Source organism: Mercurialis annua, linkage group LG2 (genome assembly GCF_937616625.2).
Source record: "Mercurialis annua linkage group LG2, ddMerAnnu1.2, whole genome shotgun sequence".
Taxonomy (NCBI): Eukaryota; Viridiplantae; Streptophyta; class Magnoliopsida; order Malpighiales; family Euphorbiaceae; genus Mercurialis; species Mercurialis annua.
Window position 1 is genome coordinate 5,680,965 of NC_065571.1, and position 13,963 is coordinate 5,694,927.

The 13,963-nt window shown below is 35.2% G+C and overlaps 2 protein-coding genes across 2 annotated transcripts; both read left to right on the forward strand.

Annotated features, from left to right (window-relative positions):
* The first annotated feature begins 263 nt into the window (after positions 1-263).
* On the forward strand, positions 264-4,913 carry LOC126669667 (bifunctional 3-dehydroquinate dehydratase/shikimate dehydrogenase, chloroplastic). Its single transcript, XM_050363191.2, has 11 exons — positions 264-534; positions 610-881; positions 961-1,066; positions 1,182-1,400; positions 2,300-2,646; positions 2,896-2,959; positions 3,072-3,180; positions 3,266-3,409; positions 3,766-3,914; positions 4,039-4,201; positions 4,690-4,913. The coding sequence occupies exons 1-11, from the start codon at positions 511-513 to the stop codon at positions 4,728-4,730; spliced, it is 1,638 nt and encodes a 545-aa protein (XP_050219148.1). The 5' UTR covers positions 264-510; the 3' UTR covers positions 4,731-4,913.
* Positions 4,914-8,127: 3,214 nt separating this feature from the next.
* On the forward strand, positions 8,128-12,955 carry LOC126667748 (uncharacterized). Its single transcript, XM_050360810.2, has 2 exons — positions 8,128-8,286; positions 9,436-12,955. The coding sequence occupies exon 2, from the start codon at positions 9,599-9,601 to the stop codon at positions 12,557-12,559; it is 2,961 nt and encodes a 986-aa protein (XP_050216767.1). The 5' UTR covers positions 8,128-8,286; positions 9,436-9,598; the 3' UTR covers positions 12,560-12,955.
* The last annotated feature ends 1,008 nt before the right edge of the window (positions 12,956-13,963 follow it).

Sequence of the window (13,963 nt, forward strand, 5' to 3'; positions counted from 1 at the left end):
AATCAAATAACCCATAATTATATTTTTAAAACGCGTAAAATATAAATCGAAGGTAAGGTATGCAAATTAATAATTAGATATTTTCCTAATTGTTGCGATATAATTATTCTAAATTTATTTTTTGAAATAAAAATATAAATTATGGGGTTATTTGACTCAAAAATGAAGAGTTTCAGGGTTAGTTGCTCAAACAAATATAAATTGGGTTAGATGACCCCGTGTTACAAGTTCAGGGGGCGCGTTAACCCTTTGTTCAAACATATTCTGATGGGGGAGTAGGTCCCAAGATTTTCCTCAGGTTGATGATGGCGGATAGCCTGATTTTAGCAGCAATATGTCAAGAAACGACGTCGTATCCCCTAGCAAAAAACAACAAAGACTGATATTGACATTATCACTCACCTACTACTTCATCATCTTCTTCTGCTACAATATTATGCTATTTCTTATCAACACTTAAACCACCTAACATTCTCTCTGCCACCATTGTTGCAAGCTAAGAATCATCGAATGGAATCAAGCGGCACCGTTTTGGTAACTCTTATTTTTTTCTTTATTCCGCTCAATATAAAACAATCTTTCACTAATTTCGTTTCATATTTCCAACAGTCGGCTTCTTCATCTTCTTCTGCTGACGGGGCGCAAATGAGGAGCGGTGGAGCAGGAGCAGGGGGAGAATTAAGGAGAAATGCAACCCTAATTTGTGCGCCAATTATGGCGGATTCTGTTGATAAAATGTTGATTTTGATACTTAAAGCTAAAGAAATTGGTGCTGATCTTGTTGAAATTCGTTTAGATAGTTTAAAAACCTTTACTAATCCTCACAATGACCTTAATACCCTCATCACTCGTTCTCCTCTGCCCACTCTTTTCACTTACAGGTAAATAGTCTTGTAATAAAGTTTAATTGTGTTCTTGTTTGGAATATGTTATATCTTATTTTTGAAATGTGTTTTATAGACCAAAATGGGAGGGTGGTCAGTATGATGGTGATGAAAATGAAAGATTGGATGTACTTAAATTGGCCATGAAGTTGGGAGCTGATTACGTCGATGTTGAACTTAAGGTAACTTTTACGATAACTGTTTTTTTTTATTTAGATTAAGCTTGATTTTGCGTATTATATGGTAATCTTAGAGGTGGCAGTTTAACTACTCGAAATGTGATTCCATAATATGAAGGTTGCTCGCGAGTTCAATGATTCCATAAGTGGAGAAAAGCCGGAGAAGTGCAAAGTTATTGTATCGTCTCATAACTATCATTATACTCCTTCTGTTGAGGAACTTGGTAACCTTGTGGCAGAAATACAAGCTGCTGGAGCTGATATTGTGAAGTTTGCAACTACTGCTGTTGATATTACTGATGTAGCACGCGTTTTCCAAATTACCGTCCATTCCCAAGTAAGCAGCTTTTTTAGTTTAATGTTCTGTTTTATTTATGTTTCGTGCATACTTTCTGCTCATCATCTGCTGGAAGAAGATAGCTTCTCTTTGCACGCCTTTGTTGCTTATGATGCGAGGTGGTATGATAGCATTTTATTTGTAAAGGGCTGATATAGTGAACATTGTGAAGAGAGAATATTTATAGCATCGTATCTCTTGAAGAACCTTGAATTGCAAAAGAGAATACTTATAGCATCGAGGGTAAATGGCTGATATTATAAACGTTGTGAAGAGAGAATACTTATAGCATCTAGGGTAAATGGCTGATATTATAAACGTTGTAAAGAGAGAATACTTATAGCATATAGGGTAAATGGCTGATATGATAAACGTTGTGAAGAGAGAATGCTTATAGCATCATATAATGTAAAAGAAACTTGAATTGCCGAAAGGGAAGGGTTATTGACATTGTTATTGATTTTCTTGCATTCTGGTTATGATGATTGTGCTAAAATATGGTCAATTGGTGCAAGTAATGTTAATGGCATCTGAAATGAATGCCTATTTAAGTAATTTGTCTAAAAAGTGATATTTTTTGGTGGTGATAGGTGTCACTTGCATTTCTAATTAAAGTGTTTCAAGTCCCAAATTTATTTCTCATGGCTTTTGTTTTATTACTTTTTCCTTTTGGGCAAAGGAGCATTCTGGAATAGAATTCTAACATACTTGTACTAAAACTTGTTATAATATGCTTGCTCACCTATTGGCCTACTATATTTGTCAGTATGTTAATGTAATTTCTTTTTCTCAGAGGTTTCTTACTTTCAATTTGTTGTGTCTAATAACTCTGGAAGTTTATCAGTGATGGTTTTCTAAAGCATAATCATTTGTTTTAGATCATTATTGACACTTCTCAGGTTCCGATTGTTGGAATGGTTATGGGTGAGAGGGGTTTGATTTCACGGATACTTTGTGCAAAATTTGGTGGGTATCTCACTTTTGGCACCCTTGAGTCTGGTATAGTTTCAGCTCCTGGCCAACCAACGATCAAGGACTTGCTGAATCTATACAATTTCAGACAAATTGGAGCTGATACAAAAGTATATGGAATTATCGGGAAGCCTGTTGGTCACAGTAAATCACCTGTTTTATATAATGAAGCATTCAAGTCAGTTGGTTTCAATGGGGTCTTTGTGCATTTGTTAGTGGATGACATTGCCAATTTTCTCCAGACTTTCTCATCCACAGATTTTGCAGGATTCAGGTTCAATTTCTATCAGCATTGTTGTTTGCCAAAAAAATTATGTTATATTTCTCTAATATAGCGATTTTGTTTTGCCAATAACATTTTCTAATTTTTTCCTTCTTCTGGTGGGTGTGATCTCTGACTAGTTGACGGAAATGGGATATGCTATTCATGTTTGCTCAATGAATTTCCTCTGAAATTTAAACTTTGCTTTGATTTTATATATTTTTTGTATGTGATATAAATTTATCTCTTCCCCAAATGCAGTTGTACAATTCCTCATAAGGAGGCTGCAGTGATTTGCTGTGATGAGGTTGATCCAATTGCAAAGGTAATGGTTGTCTCCGTTAAGAAAAGTTTATAATCATAAATCTCCATAGATTTTCAATATGTAGCTTCTTTTATATCATGAATAACTTACATATCTTTATCAATTCTCACAGGCAATAGGAGCTGTTAATTGCATTATACGAGGACAAAATGATGGGAAATTGTTTGGTTACAACACAGATTATGTCGGTGCTATCTCAGCTATTGAGGATGGACTACGAGGTTCCAATTGTTTTGCACCTAAGCATGCGTTAGTTTTAAAGGATCTTGCTTCAGGATGTTTTAGGCTTCTATTCCTATTTTGCAGTTTCGAAAAAGAGTAATGATTCAGCTGGTTCACCTTTAGCTGGTAAGCTTTTTGTAGTCATTGGTGCTGGTGGGGCGGGCAAGGCACTTGCTTACGGAGCAAAAGAAAAGGGAGCAAAGGTTGTGATTGCTAATCGAACTTTTGGTGAGATATCTGAATTAGGTCATTTAATGCAATTTAGTGAAAATATTTTGCTCTCTCTTCACGGAGTAATTATCGCATGCAACAGAATTGCCACATCATTTTACAACATATACCTCTCTTGTGTTGGCAAATTTTACCTTTTCTGTTTAAACAATCAACGCTTGTCTAAAGTAGGACCCACGTATTTGTATATGTGAGATGTGTTGTAAAATGACGTGGCACATCTATTGCATTGGATAATTTCTCCTCTGTGTAAATCCAACTACTGTCCTGTTTTGTGCTATCATAATATGGAGTTTTGACTTGATGATGCTAATGACTAATTTTAGTTTCTCCACTGTCCATTTGACTTCAAGAACGAGCGAAAGAACTTGCAGACTTAGTCGGAGGAGATGCTATATCTCTTGCTGCATTGGAGAATTTCCATCCAGAGGACGGCATGATTCTTGCAAATTCAACTTCTATCGGAATGCAACCGAAAGTCGACGAGACGCCCATTCCTAAGGTTCACGCCCTATTATTCTGCTTTTTTCATTACAAGTTATGTTGCTACTTAAATGTAGAGATAAGCTTAGGCTGATATGTAAACTTTTTTGAGAACATTTCAAAATGACTTGCTATTTTTGCAGAATGCATTGAAGCATTACTCTCTGGTATTTGATGCGGTTTACACCCCAAAAATAACCAGACTATTGAGAGAAGCAGAAGAATGTGGAGCCACAACTGTTTCAGGATTGGAGATGTTTATTGGGCAGGCATATGGACAATATGAGAGGTTCACCGGATTACCTGGTAAAATTACTATTTTCTTGTTCATAAAAGTATGGCATAACATATTTTGGGTTCCTACATTTTGTCCTGTTTTTGACATTAGATCCTTTGACTTTTATTTGTCAAACATCGAGTCCTTACACTTTTAATTTTGTAGACATTGAGTTCCTCTACCATAGAAAGTGCTGACAGTGTCAATCAAATAAAAAAAACAGCTTAGCGACTTAATGTCAACAAAAATATGAGTGCGCCACAAAATTTTGATGAGTTAAAGTATGGATACGAATGAAAAACTTATACCTGTCTTACTAATAACGCATGAAGTACACGCATTCTATTTCCGTGAGAGAGGGATTTAATGTTATAAAATATAAAGTATAGGAATTCAATATTTACAAATAAAAATATTGAGATTTTATGCTAAAAAATGAATAAGTGTGGGGATCCAAATATACATTTTGCCTAAAAGGATCTTCATTCTATTTCATTTTGTCATTTCTTTGTTGCAGCACCCAAGGAACTGTTTCAAGAAATCATGTCAAAGTACTAATTCCAGCTTCCTCTTCAATCTAATCATATAGATGGCCTTCACTTCCATGATTAATTAAAATTAATATCTTTATCTTCTCCCTTTGTCATTTTGGGAGGCAGAAAAGGAAATGTCACTTGATTCATTTTTTAGGAAATTGTAAGATTTATTTCTTTTATATAATGTTGGCAAAATTTATTCTGATTTTTTTTGAGTCTTTTGACTTTTATTATATTATATTGGTTAAAAATCCACCAACTTTTAGCCTCTTTTTAATTTCACCGTAATGTTGTAAAATTGCGAATTGTATTCAAATCCACACCTTTGAGTTTCAGTTCCACCATAAAGCATCAAATTGACCTCTTTATCATTTATAAAAAATTCAAATCAATACTTTATATTGTAACATATATTTTAAATAGTTCTTGATGTAATAACTAGAACACAACTTTATTCTTTTCATAATTTAAAATCTTAAATAATTTAAATAAATTATTTGAAATAAATTATTAATTAAATAAAAAGATTTAAATAAATTATTAATAATTTTTTGAAGAAAAAAAACATATATTTGGAAAATAGAACTAGATCTGGTTCGTCGGAAGAAATAGGAATTTCAATTCGGCTCGGTTGGAACCACCCTTATATGGCTTCATGTAAATTGTTATCATACGTGACAAGATTTTTAATGAGTAAAATGATAAAAAAAAAGTCTCAAATCAAAATTTTAAAGTAGTGGATATCATTTTTTTTTATTGCTTAAACCCATCATTTAAGTTTGGCTTAATTACTTAAAAATCACTCACCTTAAACTTTTTTTTCGTTTATACCCTGACCTAGGAAAAAATTCATTTATACCCTGACGTATGTATTTATGTTTCACCTCTACCCCGAGGCACTAAATTAACCTCTTTTTATTAAAAAAAAGTTTAAAATAGTTCTTCATTTTTAACCTAAGCTAATTAGAGTTTAATTATAAATGAATTTTTCTCTAAATGAAGGACTATTTTAAACTTTTTTCTAAATGAAAAGAGGTTAATTTAGTGCCTCGGGGTAGAGGTGAAACATAAACACATACGTCAGGGTATAAATGAATTTTTTTCTAGATCAGGATATAAACGAAAAAAAAGTTCAAGGTGGGTGATTTTTAAATAATTAAGCCTTTAAGTTTTTATACTACTTATTTAACTTGGTGTTTAACAATTATTATGCATTTAAATTGTGACTTGACTATTTAATTTCTACATATGCAATCCTTTTAGGCAAATCGTTTCATGTTAATCAAAATGCGTTTTCAAACTTCTGTACACAAAAGGACCACACATATACAAATAAATGTTTAATAGACTACTTAGATGCATAATATTCGTTAAGCACTAAATGAAATAAATGTTCATAGTATAAAGACTTTATGATAAATTTAGTCAACAAAAAAATGATATATCACTACTTTAAAAAAAATATTTGAGATTTTTTTAATTATTTTACTGATTAAAAATCTTGTCACGTGTGATAACAATTTACATGAATCCACATAGGAGTAATTCCAACCAAACCGAATCAAAATTCCTCCATTTTTCAAAATTGAACCGAGTCAAAATTCTTGAAGCTTAATCGAACTGAGCTGGCCAATTGGGTAAGTTGTTTTGGTAAGGTTTATGTTAGGACCTAATTGAACTTTTTGAAGTAAAACATGAAACAAACCAAATATATGAATGTTTATTGCAATATTAACTCAAACCAAATTGAATTTGTCTATTCGTTTTGGTTTTTAAGATTCCGTTGGTTTTGCACACCCCCAAAGCCACATATAAATAAATAATTTAAAATTAGATCAGACTGTCCAGTTAAACCAGTTGAACCAAAAAACGGCCGACTATCGGTCCAATTGACCTTAAAAACCAAAAATATGGTCCAACCAAATTGGATCGACAGAACCGAATTGAACCAGCAATTGAACCAATTGAAACGAAAAACAACCGACTATATGGTCCAATTGACCTTAAGAACCAAAAATACAGTCCAACGATATTGGATCGGTAAAGCCGAACTGAACTAGCGATTGAACCAACAATTGATCTATAACCATGCCCAACATTTATTTTTATGTAATTTTATTCAACCGATTTCACAAATGATTAAATTGGTTGAACCGAAAATCGATGGCGGAAATGATTCGGCCACCGGTTCAATCTTTAGAATACTACATAAAATGGATCCAACACAAAATCATATTAATAAAAACACATTATCTCCACTCAAACTTTGCAATTAGACTATAATTGGAATATAATTCTTCAAATTAGATAAAATTTAATAAAATTATAATTTTTAGCATGTGCAAAATAAAAAGTCTGTCTACTTTTATAGGATAGGGGGGAATTTGTTTGAACGAAGGGTTAATATGGGCTTCAAAACTTATATCTCCGGATCTAGTAAATACATTTTACGTTTTTTGGATCAATTAAATCTCTAAACTAGTATTTTATAAGTCATTTTACTTAGTGTTTTAAAAACTCGACCAAATCGGTCGGTGGATCGGTTTAGCCGGGAACCGGCGAGTGGTCCGGTCTAAAACTAGAAAAAATCAAATTTTTCAACGGAACCGGGTTGGACAGGGTCAGATCGATTGAACCAAATTGAACCGGTAAAAAACCGGGAATTGAACCAGTGAACCGAGTTTTGAGCCGCCGAACCAATTTTTTTAATTTTTTAAAAATTCATTAAACCGATGCCCTCACCGGTTCTCAGTTTTTAAAACACATATTTTAATTCATTTTTAACTTTATCAGTCAGTTAGGTCTCTAAACTCTCTTAATTTAGGTCAAATAACCTCAAAATGTATACATCAAACGCGGACTTGTTTGACCCTTGTTCAGTTCGAGCAAAATCGTCGAGACGTCTACGCGTGGGGTCATTTCTGACGCTCCAAACAATTGCAATTGTGGAAATTTTTGAAATATAGTGGGGTGGGGCTTAGCCTCAAGTTTGGATTGTGCCCTAGTAGTCGCACTCTTATCTTACCCAGGTGTTGCCGTTTGTTTGCCTTGTTCGGAGGCTCCGGTTTCAAATCTTTCTCAAAGATAGATGATTGTGGGTCCTGGGAGGAGCTATTGGATTCTTCATCAAACATAAAATTAGGGACCTAATTGACAAAAAAAAGTTAAAATGTACTTATTTGATCCCGAGACATAAATTTGAGGGCTGAGTTGACTCTTTATTCGAGTTTGATTTATGAACTCACAAAACTAAAAGCCCCTATTAAATAAAAAATACAAATAATGGAAGGATATATTAGCAATTAAGCTAAACAAATCTTGAAAAGGGGACCTATTTGTGAAAATTAAAATTGGTGTAGGGGTATATGAGCAAATATGAAACTTATAATCCTTAAATTGCCCCTGGAGTTTACAATAATAACATGCAATTTAGCTATGGAACTGAAACGACTAGAGTGGCAAAATGAGAAATGCGGTCAAAGTTGATAGTTATTGCTTCAAATCCGTAAACCCTCATTCATTTTGGTCTGCTTGATTTTACGATCCTCGGTATTCTTCTCTTAATAATTTCATAGCAGGTCAGCTTTTACTCGTATTATCGTATGGGTTCCGTTAATTTTATGTTTTATTATGTTAATTTTTGCTGTTTGGTTTTAATTTTTTTTAATTGTGCATTGAATTTGCGCGGTTTGAATGTAGACATTTTATTTGCAGTTGCAGTTTTCTAGTTGTGTTATCCGTTTTGCGTGTTTATGTTATATTATTTACAGGTTTGGTTAGTTTGTTTGAAGAGTTTCAAATTTTCGTGTTTAGAGTTGGAGTTTTCCTTATTTGGACGTAAAATTAGGGTTTGTATAGTCAGAATTACGTCAGTTAACAGAAACATTCTGTATAATTCTGTGTTTGACATTAATGTGTTCTTGGTTGTGTGATTCTGTTTGTTTTGTGAAATGGTTTAGGCATTTAGCTTTAATGGCTGCCGGTTTAGGGCATGAAAGCGTGGATTTACGTTGTATATTTGGTAGTTTTTTTCTTCTTTGTTGGTATCATTATGCTTAAATGTGTTAGCTTAGTTTAACGACAACTTTGTTTGTGTGTTTGAAAACGATACTAGAAGTTCTGGAAGTATAAAGTCAGCTGTTATGACTCTTAGAATTTACTATTAGTCACTAATATTGTGCTAAAAACTTTTTCGTATTCTCTTGTTGTCCAACTTGTATAAACCCTGCTGTTTTTGTCTTAGTCAACACTTTTTTCTTGCTTTTGTGAATTCCACATGATACTTGATTATTGGCTTGGTTTCTGCTTCCTTCCGTAGCTGAAGGTTTGTTAACTCATTTGATTAGAGTTAGGGCCCAAGCCTTAAGAAGATCAGAATATGTTTATCTTTTCCCCTATTCATAAATTAGGTTTCCCCACTTATTTAAGCATGAGCAGGATTGATTGAGCAGGATTGATTTTGTATTCATTAATGGCTCCTGTATGTTTTGGATATTCTTTTCAATTATTTATATAGGTATATATTTTTAAAGGACATATAGTGCCATTATATTGGCATGAGTTCTGCTGGTACTGCGGTTTTGAGCAAAATATTTGCAGTAAACTTTTCATGTAATATTTAGTGCTCGGACAGATATTATTTAGCTCCAATAAGCTTCCTTTCTATATAAACTTATTTTACAGTCAAAGGAAATTCATTGCTTCTTTTTGTTCCTACAAATTTACAGGGCCTATGTGAATTAGGAAATTGACAAGCATTAAATTCCGAGGTTTTGTGCTGCTTAATATTTTGACTCGTCTGCTAATACATTAAACCTCAAATGATAATTTGATATAGCTTATTGGTCTGTGCACTTTAAGATCCGGATTGTTCTTGGGGTGTTAGTAGTGATGGAGTGCAATAAAGAAGAGGCAATAAGGGCCAAAGGGATTGCCGAGAGTAAGATGCAAGATAAGGATTTTGATGCTGCTCATAAAATTGCTCTGAAAGCCCAACAGCTTTATAAGGATTTGGAGAATATTTCCCAGATGCTAATGGTTTGTGATGTGCATATCTGTGCTGACAAGAAAGTCTTTGGGGATGAGAAGGACTGGTATGCCATCCTTAAGGTTGAGGAGGCAGCTGATGAGGTAACAATCAAAAAGCAATACAGGAAATTTGCTCTCTCACTTCACCCTGACAAAAATAAGTTTCCAGGTGCAGAATCAGCTTTCAAGTTGATTGGCGAAGCCCAAAAGGTGCTTTTAGACAAAGGAAAAAGGTCATTGCATGACATGAAACGTAAATCTTTTCGAGTTCAATCAGTACCAGCGTACAGGCCCCAGCCAAGGCCAGCTTATGGCCCTAATGTTGGAAGTCAAAGGAGCAATTTTGCCAGCGTTAATTTAAACCGGCAGCAGACGCAGCAGGCAGCTGGTCACCAGGGTTTCTCCAATGGCCGTGCTACTTTCTGGACAGCTTGTCCATTTTGCAATGTGAAGTACCAATACTATGTGGAGGTCATGAATAAGTCTCTTATTTGTCAAACTTGTAGTAAGCCCTTTGTTGCCTATGAGAGTATCTTGCAAGGGGCTCCAGCAGCAGCTAACGTAAATCAAGCAGCTAACTTAAATCGAGCAGCTAATGTAAATCGAGCAGCTAATGTAAATCAAGCAGCATTTCCCCAAAGGAGAGAGGTGCCTAGCAAGGGCTTTAGCAAAGTGGAATTAGGTGGTCAGGGCAATTCAAGTGCAGAGCATTTTAAAACAGAGCAGTCTCAAAAGAAAGGTCGCAGTAATGATTTTTCACAAAAGGTCAATGCTAAGAGACAGAGGAAGAGAGAAGCAGATTCAAGTGAAAGTTGTGATACTGACAGTAGCATTGAAATTGAAGAAGATGAGGGAGAATTTAAAGCAGAAGGGGATGTAGGAAGCCATGAGCGCCGTAGGAGATCTGATCGGCAGAAGCAGCGTGTTTCTTATAAAGAAAATCTGAGCGATGATGAAGACTTTTCAAGCCCTCAGAAAAAGGCGAAGACGAATGGTTGTGCCACTGAAGAGGTGAACAGAAATGGATCAAAGGAGGATTTTCTTAATACAAATAACTATCCTGGTCTTAAAGATCACAGTGCAGCAAAACAGAGAGAAGGTACAGGGAGTTTGCCTAATGAATTTAATGACACCAAGAATGTGGAGGGAAAGGGAAAGATGGACGATTATGGTTGTGGGGAAAGTTCTGAAGCTCAACTTGATTCTAATTCAGATGCCAGCTCCAAGTCCACTTCAGAACCAGAATTGTATGATTGTCCTGATCCAGATTTTAATGACTTTGACAAACTCAGAAGTGAAGGGTGTTTCTCAACCGGGCAAATCTGGGCTGTTTATGATACCTTGGATGCCATGCCTAGATTTTATGTTCGAATTAGGAAAGTTTTCGTTACTGAGTTCAAACTGCGAATAACCTGGTTGGAGTCAGACCCAGAAGACGAGGATGAAACTGAATGGGTTAATCAAGGCTTGCCTACCTCTTGTGGGAAGTTCAGAAATGGGAGCTCTGATTATACTGAGGACCAGCTTATGTTCTCTCATATGGTACAGTGGGAAAATGGTGGCCAGCGGGACACTTACAGGATCTTTCCAAGAAAAGGAGAAATTTGGGCTGTTTTTAAGAACTGGGATATTAAATGGAGAAGTGATGGAAACCCTAGCCATAATTATGAGTATGAATTTGTTGAGATCTTGGCAGAATACACTAAGGATGTTGGTGCACGTGTTGCTTACTTAGGCAAGGTGAAGGGCTTTGTGAGTCTTTTCTGTCGAATGAAGAAGGAGGGGATTGAAACATTTCAAATTCCACCAGGGGAACTCTTCCGTTTCTCCCACATGATTACGTATTTTGAATTGACAGGAGAAGAAAGAAAAGGCGTGCCAAAGGGATCTTTCGAACTGGACCCAGCTTCTTTGCCCAAGAGCATTGAAGAGATTACTGTTCCTGAAGATTTTGTGGCTGAGCCTAGTAATTGTCATCCCAATGGTTCATGTTCTACATCCTCAGATAAAGTGAAACCTGAAGTAGAGTCTGAGGGTTGTATTTCTGGAGACCAGGCTGATGTGAAGGGTGATGATCTAGAGCCTGAAGTTGATAATGTCCATGAGGATTGCTCTGATCCTCCTGCTACAACTCCAGAAGCTATGGAAATTCCAGAACCAGAATTCTTCAACTTTGATGCTGAGAAATCCATTGAAAAGTTCTGTAATGGTCAGATTTGGTCATTGTACAGCGATGAGGATGGTTTGCCAAAGTACTATTGTCAGATTAGAAAAGTTGCTTCTGACCAGGGTTTTAAAGTGTGGCTTAAGTGGCTTACTCCATGTGGACTGCCGAATGACGTGATTCGATGGCACGATAAGAAAATGTTTATTTGTTGTGGAAAATTCATTACTAAAAAGGGCGAATCACAATGCTACACATCTGCAGCCTGCTTCTCTCATCAACTAACCGCAGAACCCACTAGTAAAAAAAATGAATTTTCCATCTTACCCAGAAAAGGTCAGGTTTGGGCATTGTATAAGAACTGGTCCCCGGAATTGAAACTTTCCGACATGGATAATTGTCAATATGAAATAGTGGAAGTCCTTGAGGAAAATGGTTCAAGCATCAAAGTTTCATATCTGGAACAAGTAGACGGTTTCAGCTCGGTTTTCAAGGTGCAGTCTAAGGAAGGATCGGCTGAGGTTCCGCGTGCTGAGCTACTTAGGTTCTCAAATCAGATTCCTGCTTTTCGACTAACAGATGAGAGGGACGGGAGCCTGCGAGGACAGTGGGAACTTGATCCGGCAGCACTACCAGTACATTATTTTGACAGAAAGTGAAGCAGAATGTTGCTGTGATGCAAAATGTTTTGCAGTTATGTCCTTTCTGTGCGGCTAGGGTATTTTTTGGAAATAGATTTTGGCTCCCGGCTAGTGCAACGTATCTGGATACCAAGTCTACCAGCATTTGATACTATGATTATGTACGGATGCTGTCTGCAACTTCTGGTTTCTGTTTAGCTGCATATGGAGACGAGGGAATCTGCTTGTGGAAACTTTTTGATCCCTCCAAGGTTAGGCCACAAATTAGTGGTAATAGGTTGGAAAATTAGGCAAAAGCATTATTACAAGTGAAATTTCTTTATTTTGTGCTCACGGCAGATAGTCTAATTTTATAATTTCACTTTACAGTCCCTGTAAACTCTGATTTTCGAAGGCTGCTTAATTTCTTTATAATTTGGATGTAGAAATCTGAATGATAGTTCAGTTTAGCTCAAGAATTTACATATCCGGATGGAATCTGATCATCTCTAACTTGATCATGGTTTCGTAAGGTATTGGTGGTAGCCTTTGGTTTTCTTTTATTACAATTTTACAGCACAAACTAGCGGTATGGTTTTCGGTTTGGGTAGGAGTTAGATAATAATATGTTATATTTTTTTAATTATGCTAACAAAACATTTCAGATGAAAATATTAAACCAAACTATTGAAAAAAAATGTAGACATAATTGAGGGGAAAGTATGTATAATATCCAAATCTAATATTTTATGGCGGCTTTTTAAAATAAAAATTTGAGCGGATACATACGATTTGGAATTGATGACGGATTCTCTATAAAAAGAAAATAACAAGTTTTTTGTTTTTATTTTGATAATTAGAGAGGGGGAAGCGTTTATAGGAGGATTTGAACTTCAGACGAGTTAAACCCGTAATTTTTTCTAATGAAATTATAATAAAGAAAATAAACGATATTCTTTGGATCATATAAGTGGGTTCCATTGATAATTTTTTTTTCAACGCTAGAATTACGTAGATAGACTAACTCGTTTACAAGATAGAAATCTACTATTCACAACTATCCTGTCGTCTTGCAATTACATTACTTTACCGATTCACATCATTTTGACGGAATGATGTTGCATTTGACGTCCATAGCTGTTAGTTCCGTAGTTTTTTCAGTTTCTCGTAGTCTTCCATCTTCAATTTACAAATATAAATCTCCATCTTTAATAATCTCATAATTCTTCATTTAATGTTTTAAGATGAAATTTGAAACAAATGTACCCTTCACACAATCTCTGTCAGTATATGTCTTTAAATTGGAAAACTGGAAACAAATATATACCCTTCACACCAAATCTAAGGACATACTAACAGAGTTGTTGTGGTCCTTGTGGAGGGTATATATTTGTTTCCAGTTTTCAAATTTAAGGACATATACCAATGGAGTTTATGTGAAGG